Source organism: Ambystoma mexicanum, chromosome 6p (genome assembly GCF_040938575.1).
Source record: "Ambystoma mexicanum isolate Mex_15411 chromosome 6p, UKY_AmexF1_1, whole genome shotgun sequence".
NCBI classification, from domain to species: domain Eukaryota; kingdom Metazoa; phylum Chordata; class Amphibia; order Caudata; family Ambystomatidae; genus Ambystoma; species Ambystoma mexicanum.
Window position 1 is genome coordinate 803,015,395 of NC_090935.1, and position 26,102 is coordinate 803,041,496.

The following is a 26,102-nucleotide window of genomic DNA, read 5'->3' on the forward strand; positions in this document are numbered from 1 at the left end:
CTCCTCTTGGAGGAAATTCCAGCAAGCAGAACCTTTCGCAATTCCGGTTGACACTGGAGGCGAAGAGATCCACTTGTGGGGTCCCCCAAAGGGCAAAGATCTCCAGGAGAATCTCCTGAGCCAGCTCCCACTCGTGAGAGATCGCGCTCTGCCTGCTCAGAGCGTCCGCCGTCTCGTTTTCGTCTCCGGCCAGATGAACTGCTGAGATCAAAATGTCCTGCTGGATGGCCCAGAACCAGAGCAGCATCGCCTCCCTTCACAGAGGAAGTGACCCTGCCCCCCCCCCTTTTTCTTGAGGTAGTGCATGGTCACTGTGTTGTCTGTCAGAATCAGGACATTCTTCCCTCGGCAGAAAATCCTTCAGGGCAAGCCTGACGGCCATCAGCGGCAACAGATTGCTATGGAGCCTGGACTCCGACGAGACCAATGACCGCTGACTGTCAACTCGTTGGCATGAGCTCCCCATCCCGTGAGGCATGCGTCCGTCACTATCGTCGCCTCCGACTAGGGTAGCCAAAATGGAGCCCCCTTCATCAGATCAGGTACTTCTTAGGCTTGGGATGAATCGGCACATGAAAGTAAGCGTCCTTGAGGTAGAGAGACACAAACCAGTCCTGAGGTTGAAGGGCCTGGAGGATTTAGAGAGTAACCATCTTGAACTTGTCCTTAGTGAGGAGCTTGTTCAAACCACGCAAGTCCATGATGGGTCTCAATCCCCCATCTTTCTTTGAAATATAAAAATAAGGGAAATACCATCCCTTGTTCCTCTCCGCTACAGGCACCAGTTCTATGGTGCCTTTCTCCAGCAGGGATTTGATTTCCTGCGCAAGGAGCGGATCCGGACTCTTCAAAGAAAGAGTCCCTGGATAATTGTTGTGAGGCCTCTGCCAGATAGGAAGACAGTAGCCGTGGACTATGATCTCCAGTACCCACACATCTGAAGTAATGGCACGCCATTCTACAAGATGCTGCGCCAGCCTTCCCCCAACCGGCGAACCATGGGGCATGGCCTCATGACTGAGCTGAAGTGGCTGCGGCAGTGCCTGAGGGCAAAGAGGCAACTGATCGAGCGGCCTTGGCACCTCGAGTACCTTGTTTTTCACCTCTGGTACTCCTACGTTGGCCCCTTTGACTTGCAGCTCCCCTCGATCTACCAAAGGAAGAGTAGTATCGAAAGGAACCTCCCCTCCATTGCTGTCCCCTACGACGAAAAGGCAGAGGTTAGCGAACTGCAGCACTCAACGACTTTGCTGCAGCTTTGGAGGTTTGCAACCTCTCAAAGCTCTCGTCAGCCTTGCTGCCAAAAAGATGGTCACCATCAAAGGGCATGTTGAGAAGCTGGGCATGTACATCCGGAGCAAACCCCGACTTCCGCAACCACGTAAACCTGCACATCACGGTGCTCGCCGCCATGGACCGGCTGACACCGTCTGCCACGTCCAGACCCGACTGAACAGATTCACACATGGCATCCTTGCCATCCTGTACCAGAGCAAGAATGCCATCCCTTTCCTCCCCCTCGGGAATATGCTCAGCCGCCAATGAAACAATTCCACAGAGTATGAGTGAAACGCACTAAGGAACACACAGAGTTGGCTGCCTTCAAAGCCATACCCCCTGAAGAAAAAACTTTCTTCGCCCAACCATCAAAACGTTTGTCGTCCCTATCAGGAGGGATGGTAGGGTACAACGCCTGTTTTGCTGGGGCCGTATCCGCCTGCACCGCCAAACTCTCTGGAGTAGGGTGCATCGACAAGTAGCCGGGGTCGCCACTGGCTGGGCGGTACTTTTTCGGCAACGACTTGCTCACTGCCAGGAGACTATCCGGAGCAGTCAAAGCCGCTGCCACCCTTCTTTGCAAGGCCATATGGAATGGCAGTACCGGGTCAGTTGGTGGACCTTGGTCCAAGATATCTGTAAGGTCATCCTGCAGAAAATCTACTGGTGGCGCAGACCACCCCAAGTACTCTGTCACCCTCGACGTCAGCCGCCTGTACGAAGAGTCAGCATGCGTACCAGGCTCGGGCCTGCCAAACTCAACCTTCGGGGAGGCATCAAGACCACTGGCGTCGTGCAAAGACTGACGCAAGTCTTCAATCTGGCTATGACCAGACAATATCTCGTCAGGATCCTCAACCGGAACCAAACCTTCCCCAGTCCCTTCCTCCACCTCAGAAATATAATCCAGAGGCTGGAATAAATCCCTGGTGGAGAGCACAGAAAAAGGCTCAAAGATGGGTCTCACAGACTTCTTCAGGGCCTTCCTCAGGGTTTCCACCGAACCACGGGGTACCTCCGATAAAGCATCCTCGAAAAGCATCGACAAAATCGGCATCAAGCGTGGCGCCGATGGCCTCGACACAGGCCTCAAAGGCTGAGCCCCGAGCATGTCCTTCAACAGCCTCGGCGCCAATGACTTCCTCAGAGACGGAGCCTCAAGAGAGTCCCTCGAATGACATGGTGCTGATGGCGTCCACGTCTTTTCGAAGACCTCACAGGCTCTGACAGTCTTGTGGGCCTCGAGGACCAAGACCTGGAGCGGGCATGACTAGAGCGATCCACCTTGTCTGATCGGGACCGCGAAGGCGCCCGATGATCACCCCGACCACCCGAGCCCGAAGGCGTGCGAGCGGTGGCCCTAGTACGTTCCCTGCCGGCTTCTTTCAAAGGCGCGGACGGAACGGAGCCCTGCAATTGAAAAATCGCCATCATCTCCTCCATGCGAAAGTGTTAGGGTGAATTCTCTCTTTAGGCTGAATTTCCTAACCTAGTGAGTCCCCCAGTAGCTTTGCTGGATTTCTGGAGTTTGTTTTTTTCTCCTGCCAAGAGTGAGACTCTTTTACCCTCACTCTTGGACATGATTTATGGTGTTCCTTTGACTGCTATGTGTTTTATGGGCTATGGTGTCCTTTACTCCATAGGGTTTCATGTGTTTTTACTATGTGTGTACACAGCACCATCCGTGCAGTAACACCGGGGTGTCATAGTGACACCCCATCATAGACTCCATACCCTGGGACTGACTACTGTCTCCCAGGGCATGTAAAGTCACCAATGGCTTTACTAGTCCCAAATTATTAACAGAAACCAGTACAAACCATCATATTGTGGACGTACTGGTCGGGGCAATTCGATTGCCCCGGGGTCTGTTAGTCGAGGGGGCACGTCCCCATCCCCCCTGATCGAGTTTTGGCTGGTGGCAGTGGATACTACTTTTTATATTCGACCGCGAATATATTCCTATGAGATTTTCCCATTGTTCGAGGCTACCAACTTTAATTATTTAATTCTCATAGCCTCGAACATATCGCTGGTTTATTTATTTAATTTTAATTCGCCGGTTGGTATTATTTGCCAGGACTCTATTCTAAAATGGCGTGTGTGTTCTCTTCTGTGACTCCAACCCAAGTCGAGCCCTTTGTTCCACTTTTTGGCAGGCTTCTCCACAGAAGCCTCCAAAAGTGGTGCCACTCTGTCTGGGTACCACAGGTGTGGGAGGGGGTTTAGGCACCCTGGACTGAGTTACCTTGGTAACTCAAGTCGCACTCTTGTGTGATTGGCCCAAGTGGTGAGCCGGCCGGCTCACCACTTAGCATGTTTGATTGACAGCTAGGCTGAGTGAATGGGGGTGTGCTGCATAAAAGCAGGGCCTGAGAATCTGACGAGGGAGAAGCTGAGCCGACCTACCACGACGACACCACCGGTGGAGCCCTGCGGAACCAACTCACCACTTCCCGACGACGGAGAAGATCTCCCGGCTGGAGAGGCTTCTTCCCCTGACTGGTGGGCACAACCAGTTTACCTTCTTCTCTTCGCACCCCAGACCGGCTTGTGGTCGAATTGCCCGTGCCAAGCACCCCGGCAACCGGATAGCCACTTAACACTGGACCGCAAACTAAAGGACCGTTCCTTTTAACTGAGAACTCTGCGGCCGGTTTCTTCCCTGGCAGTGCAACGGACTCCTGTCTTCCTCCCCGAGATCCTCTCTTCCCCCGGACGAAGCACCGACTTGCATATGCTGCCAGGAACAACTGCCCCCGCTGGAGTATTCTCACCACTTTATGGTACCGTGTCCGTCAGGCTTCCCTTTCTAAAGATTGCTACAAGGTAATAATAACCCCTTAACCTTCTGGACTGGGCTGGCCGCCTTGACCTTCTAACTGGTCCCTTTCTTTGGTCCAACTCTTTTTGAACCGTTTCAAGACTTTTGTGCACTTCAACCGTGTGACCTTGGCCACATTTCGTTTTGATCCCCTTAAAGTGGATCCGGCCTACTGAACTCTAAACTCACGGTTTTACTTTGCCTTCCTCTCTTGTTGTGTTCTTGTAAAAGTGTTGGGATATGTTTCAATTTCTCTGCTTTTCTCTCCCTTTTAAAACGAATTATTAGAGTTCCATCTGCGTTAAGCGCTCACTGCTGTCTGAAAATAAGTGGGGCTTTACTTAAGACTTGTCTAATATTCTTCTAAGGGAGGGTATATCTTTTAGTGACCGTGTTTTTGAATTGCTTACTATTAGTTCCTGGGTGTTTTTCTAGATGTGGTTTTAAATAAATAATTATATCTCTTTTACACCAAACCCTGGTTAGTGTTTACTTGTTCTACTATGTTCTTTTGACCCATTGTGAATACTCTGTATACTGCCTAACTCTTCTTGAGGGAAGTCTGACTACTCAGCCACAGCTACCAAGTTAATCTGTGTGGTACAGACTGCTACCAAGTGGGTTTACTGCCAAACACCTGTAGTCTTAAATCTTTTTCAGTGGTCCCAGAGGGAACTGCACAGGTTTCTGCCTAACAGAAAGGCATCTCATTCCGCAGGAGTAGTGTGCTTGTTGGGACAAGCAACCCGCAGACGGGCAGAGTCCTCGGACGAGGAAGGCGACCAGTGACTGCGCTTCCGTGAATGCCTCAAAGAGGCAGAGTATTGGCGGGAACCACTCTGGGACCAAGACCCCCCTGGACTTACGCCGACGACGCAGAGTCGACCCTCAAATTGTCGGTCGAAAGCCCAGTGTATTTTGACTTTCGGGGCTTGGAAACCCTACCGACAAAGCTTCTTCCGCTCCCGCAAGGCCTTCGATGTTCACGACTGGCAATCGCCACAATCATCCGTGGCGTGGTCCTCACCCAGGCACCAGAGGCAGACGTTTTGCGGGCCCGTCAGCGACATCATGGAACCGCAGTCCCGACACTACTTGAAACCCAGCCGCGGGGTAGAAGACGAACACATGATATCTTCACAAACTAACAGGTTTGAAGAACCGAAACAATATAACTCAGAAGAACCGAGGTGCGCAGAGATCTCTGAAGCGAACACGTTCGCGGTAAAAACAGAACTGAGGCTACGGGCGTCTTTAATAACATCCGGTGACGTTGGCTCGACGGATGCCTTTGGGGACAGCGTATCGACAACGACGCAGGACGCAGAAAATGACAGGTAATCACCACAGCAAAGCTGTGGTGATTACCTGTCATAGATATGGAATACGTCGGAGGAACCAATCCCCTCGAAAGCAATTTACCACACACCCAGTTGGGGAGGGCTGAATGAAGAAGGGGGTATAGAGCATATCCCAAGTAGAGAGCCACCAGAAAGCATACACCAACAGCACAGTGTGGAGGGCCCGCACCCTGCCGGCCCCTGGGGTACACATCAGGAAGGAACCGCTAGGCAGTAAACTAGTCAGCAAACTAACAAGAAAGAAACCCTGCGCCACCTATGGCTCGGACATTGTGCACGGTGAATCAAGGAGGCCTACGAAACACACACCAGCCTCCTGCCCACAAACCAACCCAGCAAGCCAACACTGGAATCATTCGGAAGCCACCTATACAAATTACTGCACAGAGGGTTAGGCCCCCAGGTTTGAGGCGTGTGCCGCCTCCTCTGCAGCAAATACCTCATGAACATTAAGGTAAAATTGGCCAAATACGCCTATACCCCAGCGCTGCCGGCTCTCGAGTCAACTAACAAAAAGACAATGGACGCCTCGGAGACAGGTGCAGCAGCCACTAAGGGTGACATCGCAGCCCTACTGAATGAGATAAATATGGGAGCCAATTTAGTTGGCAAAATAGATCAGATAACATGGAGAATGGATAACATTGAGTAAAGACTTTAAGGTGTTGAGAATAACCAAGCCTCCATAGATACCCTTGAAACTCAAATGGACTTAAGAATAAGAGATATAGAGAAAAAGGAAGAGGAATTCCGGCTAAAAATGGATGACTTGGAAAATCGCAAGAGAAGCAATAATCTTTGCTTCTGCGGCATCCCGCAACGCAAGGGGGAAACAGAGGGAGACCTCAAGAAAACGGTCCATGATATTATCAAAATCCTGACAGCAGATGAAGACATCGATGAGCCAAAAACAGAGGATACACAGGGCCGCAGGTCCACCCGGTGGCCCTAGATCGGTCGGTGCCAGATTCCACAGGTACCAGGACAGAGCCAAGATCTTAGAGAAAGCCAGATCCGGAGGTCCACTCACTCTGGGGGGAGCCCAGATAACCATCTTTCAGGACCTATCCGCGCTCACCCTGACCCTGAGACGCATCTTTAGCCCCTTGATGAAATGGCTTAAAGACCAAGAAACCCGATACAGATGGGGATATCCTTTCTCCCTCTCATTTGAACATGGAAGTAGGAGAATACGGCCGACCTTAGAAGGGGAGATTCGAGACTGTATCGCTGAACTCCTGGGAACGAGTCCAGAGGGAGGAAAACGCGAAGAACCCATGCAGGACGGAGGGCGAACGGAATGTCAGGGCCCGCGAAGGAAAAAAGTGAAAGGATCGAGGAAATACAGGCAAGGCAACTACACATCAGACAGCGAAAAATGAAAACAACGTACGGTCGGTCAGAGCTGTGCACAGGAGTAGCCAAGAGATGCTATTCAACAGACCACCAAAGACCAGACAACCCAAACTCCAAAACGCTTCAACAGGAGAATAAACTCCCCGAGAAGTTTCTCCCCTGGAGGGGGGGTGGAACGACCAGCCAAAGTGGGCCCACGAAACTGCATGTAGCAACATATATCCTTTCACAGAAGTTAACATTATGTTATATGGATCGGGGGGGGCGGGAAGGTGGCTCAAAATGTTAAGGTCCAAATCGGACGCCACCAACCAAAGATGGAAGATCTGGACAGGAGGGGGGAGGTAGTGTATGGGGGTTAAGGGGGGGAAGGAAGGGCCAGACTGATGAACAGCAAAGAGGGTGGGGCAGCAGGGGGATGAAAATGTTGAAGCCCAAGACAGACAAGTACATTTGAAAGTACGACCATGCGCCGTTGACAGCCAGTGATGAACCAAGGGACCCAGTGAGCAGACAAAGACATACCACTAATGGCTAATAAAAACGGCTCAACACCCGACAGGCTCGGCCCGATCAGAATCGGAACACTCAAAGTCAAGGGACTAAACTCTCACACTAAAAGGTCCCTAGTAGCCTGGGAATTTAAAAGGGCCAATCTTGATATACTCTTCTTACAAGAAACAGGATATATAGGAGGAGAAGAAGGAACAGTTCTCTTCACCAGATTTGGAACGGAACACTGGGGCTCCGGCCCGCTCCGAAAGGCCGGTGTGAGCATTCTAGTCAGCAAAGAACTAAAATTCAAAGTCCAGAAAACGTGGGCAGACTTAAGCGGTAGAGCAATTACGCTGGTGGGCAGCATACAGGGCGCCATCATCACACTCGCCTCCATATACGCCCTCAATACCGGGCAGTCCAGATTCCTGCAACATATGACCCCCAAAGTCATGCTCTAAGCGGAAGGTGAAGTGATCCTATGAGGCGACCTCAACATGTGGGCAGACCGCACGCTAGACAGACAAGCCGGTAATCCGCAGGCAAAAATGCCACTTGATGCTGGCCGCCCAGAAGTGAGATGATGAACACATACAAGCTAAATGATACATGGCACCACATGAACCCCCACCAAGCAGGATTCACATTCTACTCGGCACCACATGCCACTTATACCAGGATTGACTACATATATCTCACCCCGGGGCTGATTGAAGCGAGGTCTACAGCAAAGATAGTCCCCATAACATGGTCGGACCATGATATGGTCACAGCCACCCTTAGCCAAATGGTGCTCCACCGTAGGACCTCGAAATGGCTATGTAATGAAACACTTTGGAAGAACCCAGTATTCCATTAACAAATGGCAACAGAGATTGGCGAATACTTCGAACGAAACACAGGCGAGATCTCAATACACACAGTATGGGAGGCAGGGAAAGCCACTTGGAGAGGAACACTATTGAGAGAAGGGGCCACAAAGAAAAGGGAGCGAACACTGATAGAGAACAAGCTCAGAATCGAAATAGCACAATTAAACAGTGGAGCACAATCCACTGAGGCCGAGAGAGGAAAGAGAATAGCAGAGGCGTCCAGGAAGTGCAAGGAACTGCGGCAACTGGAGATCGGACAAGTTGCTCGTAAACTCCAATTCCTGAAACAGAAACACGAGAAAGGAGATAAAGCAGACACGCTACTAGCAGCCAGGCTAAGAGGACAGCGAGCTGAAAGATGGGTGGCATCCATAGAAAACGGAAAGGATCCTCAAGTAACGCACCCCACCAACATCCCCGAGGCCTTTGCCAATTTCTACGAGAAACTGTATACCTCTGAAGCCGTACCAGATGAGGAGGCAATGAATGAATATATGAATAGGATTGCCAAGACTAACCTGAGAAATAGCGGAAGCGCTTGAAGCCCCCCCATCACTGATGAAGAAATAAGAGATGCAATAAAAAGGCTCCCCAATGGGAAAGCCCCAGGGAACGATGGATACACGGCAGGGTTTTACAAAACCTTCATAGAGTCCTCCCATCTATGGTCAAGCTCTTTAACCACATTCTCCAGACCGGGTCAGCGCCCAAATCTTTCTCTGAAGCATAAATCGCAGACATCCCTAAAGACGGCAAAGACCCCAAGCTCCCTTCTTAACATAGACGCCAAAATATATACGCAAGTCCTCACTGCAAGGCTGGAAACACACATGCCCGCAATAATTCATACGGACCAGGTTGGGTTCATCCTCGGTAGACAAGGTGCTGATTCCACCCGCAAGACCCTCCATTTGATACATGAGGCCAAGAAAATGCCAAACACCCCTGCGTTACTCTCAATCGACGCTGAGAAAGCGTTTCACAGAGTCGAATGGTCCTTCTTGGAAGCAACACTGAAAAAAATAGGCCTTGGCCCAGAGCTTCTACGAGGAATTAAAGCAGTATACACCTCACCACAAGCATGTGTATCAGTGAACTCACAGTACTTGCGCTGCTTTTCCCTGAGTAGAGGAACAAGGCAAGGATGCCCCCTCACAGCAATATTATTCGCACTATCCTTGGAGCCCCTAGCACAAACGATCAGAGCAGATGAAGCCGTAGAGGGCCTACGCGTCCAAGGAAGGGAATACAAATTGGCCTTATATGCTGACGATATCCTACTCCAAGTGCAAAACCGCATGACTTCAATACCTCGTGCTATACAACTGATTGAGGAATATGGCGCACTATCAGGCTTAAACATCAACAGAACCTAATCTATTCTCTTCCCGCTACACAAGCCTAATGAGCACCAGCTCCCTGAATTCACCCAATTAGCCTTACTATCAGAGGCCCTACACTCCAGTACCTAGGCATCAACCTGACGAGAAATATTGCCGATATATACACGGCCAATTTCCCACAATTACTCATCGCATTCCAAGGTGACCTGGAGAGATGGCAACCCCTCACGATTTCATGGATGGGACGCCTCAACGCCATCAAGATGGTCAGTCTCCCACACTTCCTATATCCATTCCAAGTTCTCCCTGTGAGGATTCCAGAGAATTTCTTTAAGCAAGTGAAAAGGGCGATACTCAGATTCCTATGGGCCAGGAAGAATCCAAGAATATCATATGAAACTCTTATACTCCCCAAAGAGCAAGGCGGAGTAGGCCTCCCTGACATTGAGCAATACTATCAGGCAGTCAAGCTAAGAGTCCTCGTTCCCCACCTGAGAGAGAGAAAAGACCTACAATGGGTCCAACTGGAAAACGAAAACCTGATCCCGGTGACCCTCTCGGAGTGGCTATGGGTCTCCAGAGCAAAGCTCACACGAAAACTGTGTGCCCATCCAGTCCTGGGGACGATATGGGACATATGGAGAGAAGGGAAAGGGATGACAGGAGTAACAACATGGCCGCCCCCCCTGAGCCACCTATGGGCCCCGGGAATCAGAGGAAATTCCGGAACACCCCAGGTACCAAACCTGGTTTGACGCTGGGCTTGAAAGAGTTGGACAGCTATGGAGAGCGGGCAAATTCATACCAATTTCAGAGCTAGAGGAAGCCCTCCAACTGCACCCAATATCAATTTTCCTCTACCTATTCCTGAAGGGCGTCTTATCTAAACGAGAATGGCGTGGAAAGACACGCAGGGAACTCACCACATTGAGCACACCCTGATGAGCCAGTCGTCCAGGTAAGGGTAGATGTGGATCCCCTGCCACCGTAGGTACGCCGCCATTGGCGCCAGGCACTTGGTGAAAACCCTTTGCGCCGATTTCAATCCAAAGGGAAGGGCCTTCAATTGGTAGTGGCATCCTCCAAGTCCAGCAACGACAGGAAGTCCCCCTCTTCTAGCTGACAGAGCATGTGCTGAAACGTGATCATCCAGAACTTTTGGGACATGATGTATTTGTTTAAACGACGGAGGTCCAGGATAGGCCTCCAGCCGCTGGTCTTCTTGAGTACACTCCGGAGCCACCTTGGGAGGAGCTTGATCGCGCCTTTCCGTAGCATGGCCCGCACCTCCAGCAGCAGCTGAGGGACGTGGTTCTCTTGATTGGCCACCGGTGGTATACAGGGACACTTCAGTTGAAACTCCAGGGTGCAGCCAGCACCCAACAGTCAGTGGAGATGATCTCCCACACGCCGATTAAGTTGGCCAGTCGGCCTCCTACCAGAGTGCACTGGGGGGGCAAGGCCACAGCCGGTTCAATCCTGCTTGGATGTCGAAGGGCCACTCTGGGGACCCTGGTGACGACATCCTCCCCTGAAGGTCTTGGATTGGCCCCTGTTGGTTTCCCCGGGCCAAAGATCTGGAGGGCTGGCGGTAAGAGGTGGAGCCCCCGCTGAAAACCTTGGACGAACCATGGGACTTGCTGCCTGAGGGCCGATAGGACAGCCTCCATTTGTTGAAGAGTGACCAAAGCCTGAGCTGCCTCCATGTAAGTCTTCATGGCTTGCAAAGACTCATCCACTGCATTCCCGAACAGATTGTCTCATTCAAAGGGCATGTCCAACACCTTCGACTGAACGTCCCGACTAAAGCTGGTGAACTTGAGCCAGCCACGACAACGAAGGTAAACGCTGTTGCCAATTTGGCGGAACCCCGCCTTCGGAAGGGACGACTTCTTCCCTTGGGTTAGTGGGACCAACTAACCCCGAGACGAACTCCACTGGACCATCTTCCCTGACTGGCTGTACTTCTTTGCTGTTGCAGGAACCAAGTACCAGGGGACGAGTAATCTGTAGTCGAGTGCAACGTCTGCAATCCGGCCAGGAGTCACCAGAAGCAGTGTGACCAGAGCTCGAGTCCTCTCACCAGAGTGCAGGACTCAAGAAGTGAAGGAAGCCCAACCAGTGTGCAAGATCTGCAGTGGTGCGGTTTACCAAGCGCTGAAACTGCAAAGTACTGCTGATCTGAAAAGAGCCCATAGCTGCCACCGACCTCCGAATGAGTCCTCCAGATGTCCTCCCTCTCCCCCCCCCCCATGACTGAGGCTCAGGAAACCAGGATCTGCATCGATGCAAACAGACCGAAAACAGCGGGACCACTCTTCTTCTAACCAAAGGTATTGAAAGACACTGACTAAAGTACCCTAATAGTTAGTGGTTGTATCCTCAGAGGGTGGTACACCTACTGCCTAATTTGAGCACTCTGTGTGTCTCATTCTACCATTACACCACCCCCATATCTCCTGAAGTGCAAGCCTGATTGCTCAGCTACACAACGTTTGGCTAGACCCAGCAGTCTTTTGTGCTCACTAAAATAGGTTGACTTCTCGGAACCCTCCGTTAGCCTAGTTCTGAAAATCCAACTTAAAATTGCAGCAAATTATTTTAAAAATGCCATTAAAAAAAAATACTTGTCCATACTTGCTGCTTTCATTAAACAAGCTGTTATGAATAATGTACTGGTTACAAATAAAAAAATAAAATGTTGTTCCCCAAGGTGGATTCAAGAAGTGAATTTGTTTAACAAACTAAACTTTAAAAAAAAACTTTGTCCCCTCAAAAAACCTTCAGAAGGTGAACTATTTTTGAGTCCTCATGTTTCTTTAGGTCAACACATTTGGACGCACTACTATTTGACCATGTAAAACCACAATCACTTTAAACATTAAGTAATATTGTTAAGGACTCTGGACGTTAAATGTAAAGTTTCATAACACCAAGCATGTGCAAAATCTCAAACTATAGTAAAGAGGCTGAAGATAAACTGGGACAATAATAATTGAATTCAATTTGATCAAAAAAAGATCATGATTGGTTCCTTCTTAATGTTGAAAAAAGAAAGGAGGGAACACACTAAGAAAGCATGGCTCTTTAATGATCTAACTAGCAGATGCAATATCCACAATGGAGGACCCTTTCAAAGTAAGTCTTATTGTGCACTAGCCAAAGTTTCTCAGTTGTTCCAGGAGGACAATAGCAGGTACACATTTATATAATGGGTACACATATACCATTTTAAACAGCAACAAACCATTAAGAATGCAATGTTTAAGTAACAGTGGCATTAACATACAACACAAAACATTGAGCATAAAAGCTATTCAGCCTTACTTTTCTGGCATGATGAAATGCAACAAAGACCAAAGTTCTTTGAGGGAGTTCTGTAAAGGAGTTCCAGTGATAAGCAGTCGATGGTTGGACTTGAACTCAATTAAACTCTTGTACAGCAAGGAATCATCGTTTTTCAAACGGTGTGCTTCATCAACTCCAATAAATGCCCAACTTAGGCCGCCAAGAAATGACTAAAATATTAAAACGCAAAAGGGTATTAGAAATTAATATGTAAATATTTTAAGAAAACATGGTTATAACTGGTCTAGTATATTATATTACAGAAAAGACCTTAGAAGAGGACTCATCAGGGAAAAGCCTGATAAATCAGGTTGGGAAAAGCTAGAAAATGTGTGCTAGAGTTGTAGGATAGTACTTTCAGTCTCGCGGCACATGAGGTTAATTCAGGAGCATGCAGGGGAGATGGGCTGGTAGAGAGAGACGTGTAGGTAATGGGGATAACCTAGACAAAGAAAAACGTTTTCCATGCATGTATTGAGTTTTGACAAAGGCAAGCAAGGAAGAAGAGACTTCGACAGGCAATGCATTTGCCCTGGCTTCAATTTTTTAAATGATACATAATTGCCCTGGAATCGCCCCTGTTCAGGGACAACATCCTGTTAGGTAAGAATTTATAGAGTCCAACTGGTGTGGGATTTTACAATCTTTAGCTCTTCTTATAAGGGAACCCACCTTTTAATATAGGACTGTACTACACAAGTTGGTAGAGTGACTGAGCAGCCAGGCTTATCTCAAGAGGGGTAATGTGAGCTGTATAACTGTACAATGAAATCCGTAAATACAGGTAGCCAGGTAAAACATGCATTACTCACTGTAATAGCATTTCTGATGGTTGTATCTGCTCAGATTCACATGCTGTGCATATAGTCTGACATCTAGTGATAATCGCAGAGTATTGCATCTTTCTTTCGAGGATCGAAAGGTGGACGTCGACATGGGCGAGCTTGTAACACTATCACTAACGTGACGTGTAGTGTACCCAAAATCCCTCACGCATTGAGATCCCTCCGAATGTGTTTTTTCTGCCGTGAGGGAGCCAGTGACTAAATGAGTACAGAGAGAGAAAGGTGCAAGATGTCTATGTTCCTTCTACTCCAAGAGGGGGGAAGGGTGGGCACACTTGAATCTAAGCAGATTAGCAGATGCAACCATCAGAAATGCTATTAAGGTGAGTAATGCATGTCTTCTGATGCTTGTTAATCTGCTTAGAATCACATGCTGTGCCTAGACTAGCGAGCGGTATCCAGTGATGGTGGTGGATGTGTGAAGGAACAGTAGAAAAGAGATGTCTTGCCACCACCTGTCCCGCTTGAGAGTCTGACCTAGAGTGAGTATCTAGGCAGTAATGTTGTGTAAAGGTGTGTACAGTACTCCAGGTTGCTGCTTTACAAATGGACTCAAGAGTAACATTTGCAACGAATGCTATGGAAACCCCAGTGCCCAGAGTAGAGTGCGCTCTAGGCTTGAAGGGCAGATTTCTCTTAGCAAGAGTGTAGCACAGTGCGATGCAGTTTACGATCCACTTTGAGATGACTGATTTAGAGACAGGAACCCCTTCTCTACCAGCTGCCACTGAAACAAAACACTGGTTTGTCTTTCTTAGTGGTTTAGTCTTTTCCAGATAATAAATCACTGCTCTCCTTACATCAAGTGTGTGGAGGCTTCTTTCTGCCATGTTAGTAGGGTCCTGGAAAAAGGTGGGTATTTCTATTGATTGATCCACATGGAACTTCCAAATGAATGTAGGCGAAAACCGTGGGTGAGTGCGCAGGACCACCATATACTTGTGAATCGTGAAAAATGGGTCTTGAACTGACAAAATAAAAAAATACAAATAAAATCTCAAAGGGCCTGCAGTTTACCAACTCTACTTCTAGATCGGACTGCCACCAGAAAAGGTGGTCTTGTAAGTGAGTGCTTTAAGGGTAGCCTTATGCATCGGTTCAAAGAGTACCCATTAGTCTCGTCAGTACAACATTCACGTCCCATCCGGGAGCTGGGTTTGAAATAGGGGGGTGAAGTCTTTTAACCCGTTCCATAAAAGCCTTGATCACTGGAATTTTCCACTACGAAACCTTTTTCTGGGATGTGGTTCAAGCTGATAGTGCAGCTAAGTGGACCTTTAGGGAAGTGAAGACCAGACTTGAATCTAGTAGGTGAGTCAGGTATAGGACAATATGTGTTGGTGAGCAGTCGATGGGATTGACACTCTTGGAATTGCACCAGATGACGAAGCGTTTACATTTGTTGGAGTAGCAATGTCTGGTGTTAGTCTTTCGTGATTCTCTAAGAATGTCCATGCATCTTAGAGGGAGTTGGAGGTGTCCGAACTCTATGATCTCAGGAGCCAGGCTACTAAGTTGAGAGTTTGCGGGTATGGGTGGAGTGTTTCCCCCCTGTCCTGTGACAGCATGTTGTACGGGCATGGCAGTTTCCTAGCAGATGAGACTGACATTGCCATCAGATGAGAGAACCAGGGCTGGCGGGCCCATATCGGGGCCACCAGAATCATCGTGACTGGTTCCTGTTGCATCTTGTGCACTATCTTGTTGAGTAGGGGAGTCGAGCGGAAAAGCCTAGACAAATTTTCCTGACCATGCTATCCATATACCGCTCCCATTGGAGTGGTTTAGCGGGTACCTGGAGGTGTAATCTGGGCATTGTGCGTTCTGCAGAGTCACAAACAAATCGATCTCTGGGAAGCCCCAGTCTGCGAAGACGTTGAGAATAATGTCTTCGTGCATTCGTCACTCGTACTGTACTGGTTAGTGGGAAGTCTCTGCTGAGCACGTCCGCCAGAAGATTGAGCTCCCCTGGAACTTGTTGCGACAGGAGGAACATCTTGTGTTTGAGAGCCCATTTCCATATGTTCTGAGACAGTTTGGATGGCCCTGGAGAGTGCGTGCCCCCTTGCTTGTTCAGGTAATACATGGCCGTGGTGCTGTCCGTGAGGACTAGGGATGTCCTTGCCTGCAGGTGTGTTTGAACGGCCTTTAGGGCTTTGAATACTGCCAGCAATTCCAACAGTTTTATGTGTTTGGATTCTACCACTGGGGGCCAAACGCTGTGCGCCGTCTGATGAAGGAGGCAAGCCCCCTCCCCACCCACCAAGTCAGATGGGCGTCTATGGCGAGGGCTGCCGAGACAATCACTAGATCGTCCCATTGTCTGCTGGCCTGACACCATTGGCTTGAGAGCCACTTTTGCATGGGGCAAGACTAGTCCAACTCGCACGTTTGAGCATGCAACTAGATAAAGGCAGGAAGCCATCATCCCTAACAGCCACATGGCTTTGCCTACGGTCACCTCGCAATTGGCTACATAGTGAGGGATCTGGAACAGCATGTTTCTCATTGGAGGGGAAGACAAGCCTGTATTTGGTCTGAATAAGAACCCCCAGAAATTGTTGGACTAGGCTGGACTTTTTCTCATTGATCGAGAATCCCAGACCGAAGAGGAGATCTACTGTCTTCTGGGTATTTGACAGGCATGTTCTGTACGAATCCCTTGTTATTAGTCAGTCGTTGAGGTATGGATAGACTGAAATAGAATGGACTGACTGTGCAGGTGAGCGGCTACTACCTCTAGTACCTTTGTAAACACCCTTGGGGCTGAGGCAATGTCGAAGGGAAGGACCGTTAACCGATAGTACTAGTCCTGTATCATGAATCTTAGGTACTCTGTGCGCCGGCAACATTGAAATATGAAAGTATGCATCTTTCATATCCAATGTGGCCATGTCATCCCCATGTCAACAGGGGTATTACTTCCTGCAAAGTTGTAATTCTGAACTTTTGTGGTTTGACAAATTTATTCGCTGGGCACAAGTTTAGCACATGGTGAGATCCTTTTTGGGTACAAGGAAGTACACTGAATAAATACCCTTGTTTAACTGATGAATGGGGACAACTTTTATGGCACCCTTTTCTTGAAGGATCTGCACCTCTTCCAGCAGAATCTGCAGGTGTGCTGGCGATGGATGTTGGTGGGCGGTATCGAGGTGGGTGGTGGAACACTATACAGTAACCATGGTATAGGGTCTTGAGCCCCCACTGGTCTGAAGTGACCCCCTCCCATGTGTGAAGAAAAGATCTTAAACGTCACCCGACCAGGGGAAGCGGGGGAGGGGACCTGGACTGGCGAATCATTTCTGAGAGGAGGCAAGGGAGCATCTAGGAGTGGAGTTTCCACCCCTGCATTTGCCTCTTCGCTGACCCCTCCCCTTTGGTATTGACTGGTGGCAGCTGTGCCTTGTCCGGGGGACCATGGCGTACCCCCTGTCCCATACTGATTATGTGGGGAACGGGAAAAAGATTGCCCCCAAAAGGAGCGGCCAGAGGTACCTCCCTGTTGTTGGTAAGGGCGAGCAGTAATTTGATTAAGGGACGAGAGTCTTGTGCTCTTTTTTCGCTATTGCTAGGGCATCGTCCACAGATTTCCCAAACAAATTAGAGTCTTCCACTGGTTTGTGTATAAGTGAGGCCTGTGTTTCCGGTTTGAACCCTGAGTTTTTGAGCCAGGTGTGCCTTTTAAGACGAGTACCCTGGGCCAGGGTCTTCCCCACCATTTCAGCTGCATCCAACGTATTCTTTAAGATGGAATGGGTGACCCGTTTCCCTTCCGAGATAACCGCCAGCAGGAGTGATCCTACCGCTTCTGGGAGACCCTCCTGAAGTAAATTCCACTGCACATCACTATAACTTGCGAGAAGTATATTTTTCGCAGCAATCCGGGTGGAATACGCTGCTGAGTCTGGAGTGTCATGCCCCCGGATGTACAACGGGTCCGAAGGGGAGCATCGAAACAGTTTCTCGACCCTGGGGTTAACAGCCCTTGTAAGCGAAGGGGACAGTAAAGAAGGTGCAATGCGCTTCTTGTCCGAGTTCAGCAAGGGGATGGCTTGGCTTGCGGGTGGTTTTTCCTTTAGGTTGTCCTCCACAAGATTTGTATCCTGTTCAGCCGCCTGAGTGGCAATCTGTAAATGTTCTGCAGCCCTTTTCAAGATTGCATTAAATGCCATTTGATCATCAATTGGTGAAGCTTGTCTCGGTAGAGGTGAGGAGAGGGGATCAAGACAAAGGGTGCCAGAGTCACGTCGTGTTCCGCAGCAGGCTGATCTCGGCCCCAATCTGGACATGGGTCAGGTGAATCCTGGCAAAAAGGATGGTCTTGTTGGTCATTGGGATCCTCATAGACCTCTTCAGGTTCAGAGTACTCAAAAACCACTTCCTGTGGAGTCTAGCTGGAAAGTTTTTGTACCTTTGGAAAACTAGGGCAGGAATCCTATGTCTCTTAGGGATAGAATATTTATCAGTCGAGTCTACAAACAGACAGCTTGTCCATACAGCTTTCAACCCTTACTTTGGTCCATGGAGATGATCCATAGGAGTCAGTAGGAGGTGAAAGGCTCTCCAGGAGAAAGGGGGTCCTAGAGGCAGTGGCCTTGTCAGACAGTTTTGGAGAGGGGCTGGGACTCATCAGAATACACGCCTCAACGAGAGGATGTAGTTTGTGGCTTATTCGCTGCCGAAATGATGTTAGCGAGACTCTCGCATAGCTCCGGTGAGTTCGGGAGAGATTTTGACGCGCCTGTACGAGTCGTCGAGGTCTTCCAACACTGCTGAAACCTTTGTGTCGGACGCGCTCTTAGAAGGCGCGTCGGCACTGTGTTTTTTTGCAGAGACTCCCTTATGTGTTGAATGCCCGGAAGCATGCTGAGATGTCGGATGCAGTGAGGGCGGCCGATCCAGCGGATCGGAAGGCGCTGGCAAAGTTTTCGACGAGCCTATTGGCTTCTGTTGATTCCTTGACGTATCCGTCGAGGGAGCACGTGGGGTTGTTTGCTTATCCTTCTGTGGTGCGGGTGTGCCCCTGTCACCGGGATGCGGCTTCCCCATAGCAGTACTGGCGGTAGGCCTGACGGGGGTGGGCAACTGGGAACCAGATGGTTGCTCAAGTATGTCTATGGCCTCCACATCGGAGCCATGGCTGCCGCTTGAGTCCTCGTCACTCGAGGCGCCTGCACCGATGGGGGAACAACCCTCGGCCTGCTACTGCTACATGGCGTAGGCCGCCCACCACTTCGTCCACCGATCTTTCAGCGTCTTTGGACAAAAAAGTTGGTAGGACTTGCAGCAACGCTCGTAGTGATAACGAGGCATACACTTGTTACACTTTCGGCGAGTGTCCTTCCATGGGTACTTTGTTACAAGACTGACAGAACTTAAAGGGGGTCCTCTCCATACTAGAGGTAAAGGCGCATTACAAATGCCATATCATATCAAAGCGCGGCAGCCAGACAAGAAGAGAAAAAATAGGGAAAAAGGAAATGCATTCTTAAAGAATCAAACCCTGGGGTACCACTCTCCCTATTGTATTAGCCTGACCGGAGGGCCGAGGCCACGTGGTCCACAGTGTCAACCGAAGCACCAGTCACCGAAAGTCATAAACATCTCCAGCGTAGGGGTCCACCGGAGTCATCAAAGAAGAGGGTCGAAGACTAAACGACCAATCGTCGTGGGTCAAAGAAGTTATACGTTTTGCAATATATCTCTTACGAGCTCTGCATATGGCGACTAGATAGCTGGGTGGAAAAAAACATTCTGAGGGACCTCGACGCGTGAGGGATTTTGGGTACACGACACGTCATGTTCGGGATAGTGTTACAAGCACGCCCATGTCGAAGTTCCCCTTTCGATCTTCGAAAGATGCAATACTCCGCGATTACCACTAGATGTCGGACTATATGCACAGCATGTGATTCTAAGCAGATTAACCAGCATGAAAAACTCTTACATACTTAAAGTTATAGTATAAATACGATTTATATATACACAAGGATAATTAGTCAATCTTTAAAAAGCAGCAACTAAGAGTAACATTAAAGTTAAGATTCAGTTCAACAAGAACAATAAAATTAGGTGAGTAAGCTTTTCTTATGCTAAACATATTCCAGCACACTGAGTGACGTCATTTGAGGCCAGTATTAGCACCATTACAATATTGAGATTAAAGGAGGGAAAAGTTAAAGCCAGATCAGAACGTACTTGGTAAGTAATAAAACCGTTAGATTCTCCCAAAGGGATGTATGTAGTGTTTTATCCTAGCAATAATAGTGTTCAACAATTAAAACTAGTAAGGGAACAAATACGGGCAAAGCCAATAGGGTCAGAAGAGGAGCCTTTAGGGAGCTAGGACAGCCAAAGTCAATGGGCTAGTTCAAAGTTCTGATGCACTCTTCTTAGAACAATGTTTTAGAATAGTCACTAGTTCAGTAGAAAATCACAGAAGCTCAAGAGGAACCACCTTGAAGAATCACAAGCAGGGAGGCCAGTGCAGGTCATTTGAGCTCAACTCAAAAGGATTTAAAATAGTACTCCCCAAGCTATGAAGCACCACAAATGGCAAAGGTAGATGCACCCCAAACCCCACATAACTTAAGAATTGAAGAATTTGTTTGGGCTGGATTCCTTCCTGTTGCAGTGTAGCAGACCCTTGTTCCTGGTCATTGGTCGTGGTGACAAAAGGGACGACTGGTGGGTTTCTGCGGCAGTACTAGAGAGACAGGGACTCTGCAGCAATGGATTATCCTTGATTCAGGAGCCTTTTGTGGTTTTTGGCATCTTTTTATCAGTGCCAAAGAACAGCTTTGGTTGGAAGTTACTTGATCCCTCAGTCCTGGACTCTGGTAGAGGAGATGAAGATTCCCTGCTTCTGTAGGGTCCACTGGATGCCCACAATTTTTGTCTGGATTCGCACTTCCGAAGACAATATACACGATGATTGTGAGGAGTTCCCGGGCATTGGCATTCTGCAGCCTTGGAAAGTCACAGCAAGTTCACAACTGTGCATCCAACATTATCTCAAACACCGCCCTTCCTTGGACGGACCACACATGCATCGAATTCCTCATCCCCACCAACCCTAAACGTAAAACTCTCACCCACGCACCACCTGCCACAATAAGAAGTTCTAAAAAACTCAATGCAGACAACTTGCGTTCCAACCTTAAAAGCCCCTGCCTAGCACCACCTTTCTCTCAGGACCCAAATATACTCTCAGCTATCTTCAATGATACTCTCACCAATGCCATAAACTCTATAGCCCCACTTGAAAGCAAGAAGGAAAAAAAATCATTTCACTGCAACTCTTGGTTCTCGGAAGAACTCCAAACCCTCTGAGCTCAAAAGCGCCAGTCGCTAAAAAACTGGCAAACGGATCCGAGTGATCTAAATAAGAGCCTCTTCAAACAAATAGCCCTCCAATATAAAAAAGCCATTTAGCAGCAAAATCCAACTCCTTCAATGATAGGATCTCAAAGGCCAACTCCCAAGCTAAAGAACTATTCAAAGCCTGGTGTGCCAGCATTCAGTCCGCAATGCTCAACAAAATAAAACTCCTCCAGAACAAAATCCAAAACCACTGCAAAGCCGACCCAAACCAAAAAAACAACTGCCCTACACAAGACAAGCGTAGTAATCTCAATCACGCTCAATTCTCCTTCAGAAACATCACTGAACATCACATCCTTAATCTCATCAAAAACCTCAAACCATCCCTCTGCAAAGCAGACATTTGCCCTCCCAAAATCATCAAGGAATGCGCCAATGACCTTGCACCCCTGATTACTGCCTTCATTAATGCATCTTTCCAAACAGGAACTGCCCCAAACAATCTCAAGGAAGCCTGGGTGCGGCCACTTCTAAAAAAGGCCACACTTGACCCAGCGCAATCCAACAACTACAGACCGATACTGACAGCCCCGTTCCTCCTAAAAATCCTGGACAAAGCAGCTCACATCTAGATCCAATCATGCATAGAAGCCAACTCCATACTAGGCAAAAGACAATCTGGCTTCCGTGTCGGGCATGGAACAGAATCCGCCTTATTAGACCTAAAAAATCAAATCTCTCAGATCATGGACAAAGGCAAACCTGCCTTGCTCCTCCTCAATCTATCAGCTGCTTTTGACCTGGTAGATCACCAAACACTCACCACCCACCTCACCCATGCAGCCCATTTCTCTAATCAAGCAGCATCCTGGATCATTTCCTTCCGTGAAGGAAGAGCCATGAAAGTCTACTCCGACACAGCTAATGCAGATCCTACCACTATAAACTCCGGTGTCCCCCAAGGATCTTGTACAGCCCCCACCCTCTATAACCTCTTCACAAAACCCCTCTTCGACCTACTTGACTCCATGGGTGTTGCATATACAAACTATGCAGATGACGCTCAAGTACTTTTACCCCTATCTGGACTATCACCAAGACGCCATGTCCCTTCACAACATCTATGCCACTAGCCAAGCTTGGATGGCAATCAATGGCCTCTGTCTTAACGGGGAGAAGACTGAAATTCTCACCTCGGCCAGTCAAACACATTATCGAAACTAAGCCCCCAATACAACAACTTCAACATAGACAACTCAACCAACTCTATCATCCTCTGTCAAGACTCTAGGTGTTCACATTGATGGAAATCTATCGATGACCAAACAAGTCATCGCCATAGCCTCTGCATCAGCGTTCAGCACCAAGCTCATCAATGCCATTAAACCCTACTTATCCACCCCCAACCGCTTGGCCATAGCTAGAGCAACTATAGGAGGCAAACTCGATTATTGCAACGCCCTTCTAGCTGGCACCTCTGCCAAAAACATTCACAGACGGCAAACCACACAAAACAATTCCATCAGAGCCGCCATGAGCATCCCTAGAAGAGACCATATGTCCCACGCCAGATGTGAAGCCTGGTGGCTCCAGGTCAAAGACCGTATTACTCTGAAAATCCTCACCATCACTCACAGGTGCATCAACAAAACCGCTCCAGCATATCTATCTGAAGCAATATCAAGGTCCACATTCACTCGCCCCACCAGAGCTCAGTACACCAACCAGCTACACATACCACGCATAAAGAGAGCCACAGCGGGAGGTCTAGGCTTCTCCTATATTGCACCAAAACTCGAACTCACTCCCTGCCACCCTTGGAGCTGAAACTTCAATCTGTCTTCCGCAACAACCGCAAGGCCACTCTCCTCAACTAGCAAGTGGAGGACTGCCTCCTCCACTTCTGCCATGTATATTGTAATATAACACAAATGTAATATAACTATATTGTAACCTGTGTATATACTACTAATGACCATGTAACTAAGTAACTAAGCTTTGTACTGTAACAATGTCCTTGGGCTGTTGTGTGCTAAATAAATATGAATAAAACAAAACAAACAAAAACAAAACAAGTCGGGCGTTGCACCAAAATGAAAATGAAGCTCGGCTCAAGGCTAGTTGATCCCACTAGCCCAAGGAAGGGGCGGGGGAGTTAGTCCTTTGTAGGTCTTCCCAGACTAAATGAAAATGGTGTCAGACCAGCTTCAGGGCTTCAAAGGGCACTTTGCAGTCCAAGAAGGAGCTGCTTGCGTCTCTTCACGTCTTTGTTGGATGTTGTCCTCCAGTGGTCGACACTGCCTCTAGTCCCAAAAACCTTGCCTTTTAAGCAAGTTCCCATACCTTCACAGCGCTAGGGCGGTCAATCACACAGCAGGGTGGCTGTCCTAACGGACAGCCATCCGGCCAATTAGTACTGGTTTCACACAGGCCCACCTAGAGACAAAGGACAGTGACGTTTCGGGACCCTCCCTTCCTGCCTTTCCAGACACACTGGAGACTGGGCAGACTTTAGGGGTGAAGCCCAAAGGCAAAATGCACAAAGGACACAAACCCAATTCAAACGGAGTAAAAGCCAAGAAAGAACAAGCGGACAAGCAATGGTGAAAAAAGACAACAGGGGCCATTTTGGGAAAATGGTCACCCTTGGCTGCTGTACTGCAGCTGAGAAATCAGCCTGCAGATACATGGCACAAAAGGTAGTAAAAAAGGAAACCATTGCCAACAGCTATTTAAGTTAGTGTAACAAAATGTTACATGAGAAGTGGGATAAGTAATGTTAGGTAAGAATTGATGCAGTCACACTGTGTGAGACTATACAACACTTATCTGCTTGGTATTAGGTAACCCACCTTTTGGTATAGGTCTGTACTACACAAATTGGTAGTGTGACAGAGCAGCCAGGCCTATCTTAAGAGGGGTAAATGTGAGCTGTAGAGCTGTAAAATTGAAATCCGTAAATACAAGAAGCCAAGTAACACTTCCACTCAAGGAGTCTGTTATAAATAATGTATTTAATTAACATACATTTTTAAATAAGCGTTCTTTGAAAAGGCATTTCATGTAACAAGGTAAACCTATTTTAAAAGTACTTCTCAGAACCAAGACAAGTTACTGGATAATCTTTGGATATGCTTCTTAAAATGACAGAAGAACAAGTTACTTACCAACTGTAACGTTCTTTCGACTGAATGTTCCTCCCACGTATTCCTCGTCTATGATAATTCGTATTCTCAGAGCCCTTTTTGAATCGAGTCTGTGTAGTCTCTCCTCTTCTTTACCCAAATGAGGAGGAGGGTAGAAAGTTGGGAGTATAATTTTCTGCGACAGGTTAAAGTCAGAAACTAATTTCGGCAAGAAAGATGACAACTTTAAGTATGACTTTGTCTTTATGAAAAGTAAAATGGGGCGGTTTACATGAGAGCTTGCAACTCGCTTACCCTGCGGGCTGTTAATGCCACAAGAAGTGCAGTTTTAAATGTTAAGAGCCTTAGAGGGCAGGAATGTAAAGGCTCAAAAGGTATGCCTGTCAGACTTCTTAAAACAAGGTTTAAATCCCAAGGTGGGGCATGAAATGGTACTGGAGGGGTACACGTTAGTGAGGCCCTTGAGAAACTGGATGACCAATGACATTTTGAAAAATGAAACCTCCTGAGAGGTGCGCTTAAAAATTGAAAAAGAGCGGCTAAATACCCTTTTATTGTACCAACCTGAAGCCCCAGATTGGTCAGATGTAAAAGGAAAGAGCACCACAGGAGTGCCACATTGGAAAGGGTCCACATTCTTATTCTTGCACCAACGACACCGGTACAAAGATTTGGTTGCTGGCCTTCTGGCCGAAAGCAAGATCTCCATTACGTCGTCCGGAAGGTCCCAATCCTTCCATCTCAGCCTCTCAGTAATCATGCATGAAGGTTGAGTGTTTTTACTTCTGGATGGAGAACGTGACCTTCCACTTGCGAGAGAAGATCCTTTCTTTATCTTAGACGTATTGGAAGGCAGATGGACATTTCCAGAAGGTCCGTGTACCAGGTTCTTCTGGCCCAATCCGGATCATTGCTTTCCCAAACTTTCTCAACCTCCTGATTACATGAGGAATCACAGGGACTGGACGAAATGCGTACAGGAGCGGAAAATCCCAGTACATTAGGAACACGTCCCCTAGATCTCTTGGGGGAAATTCCATTGAGCAATACTGTTCGCACTTCCGATTCACCTCGGTCGCAAACAGATCCACTTGAGGAGTTCCCCAAGAGGCGAAAATCTCTTGAAGGACCTCCTGAGCTAGCTCCCACTCGGGAGAGACTGCTCTGCCTACTCAGAGCGTCCGCCGCTATGTTTTGCTCTCCAGCTAGGTGAACTGCCAACAGAGAGACTCCCTCTTGTATTGCCCAGAACCAGAGCTGCATTGCCTCTCTGCACAGTCGTAGTGACCCTACGCCTCCACTTTTGTTGATGTAATACATGGCCACTGTGTTGTCCGTCATTATCAGGACATTGTTTCCCCGTACAGAGGGAAGGAAGGCCTTCAGCGCTAGCCCGATTGCCCTCAGCTCCAAAAGGTTGATGTGTAGTTCAGACTTGTCAGACTGTTGGTGTGGGCTGCCCACACTGCAAGTGAGGCGTCCGTCACTACTGTTATATCCGGCCATGGCTGCCAAAAAGATTCTCCTCCGAGGATATTGTCATTGCAAGCCCACCATAGAAGGTCCTGAGCAACTGAGCTTGGAACTTTCAGAAGATCCTACATATTCCCCGAGAATTGGGACCACTGTGTCCTGAGGGCCCATTGAAGGGATCTCATTCTCAGTCGGGCCTATGGCACCAGAAATATGCAGGATGCCATGAGACAGAGCAACCTCAGAAAATCGTAGGCCGGCAGATGCTGGGTATTTTGGAATGTTGTTACCATCTACAGAATGTTAAGAGCTCTCACCTCGGGAGGCGAGGCTTTCCCCGAGGAAGTATCCAGGACTGCTCCCATAAACTGGAGTCTTTGGGATGGTATCATATGGGACTGAAAATGAGGGAGAAGCCTTGTCTGTGGTAGGGAG

General features: G+C 48.3%; 1 protein-coding gene across 1 annotated transcript in view; it reads right to left on the reverse strand.

The window, feature by feature from the left end:
- The window catches only part of CHD1 (chromodomain helicase DNA binding protein 1), a 2,212,767-nt gene that overhangs the window by 1,408,418 nt on the left and 778,247 nt on the right, over window positions 1–26,102 (reverse strand). Inside the window, exon 14 of the mRNA XM_069625454.1 lies at window positions 12,857–13,047. Coding sequence (XP_069481555.1) covers window positions 12,857–13,047 — 191 coding nt within the window. The remainder of the gene's footprint in view (window positions 1–12,856; window positions 13,048–26,102) is intronic.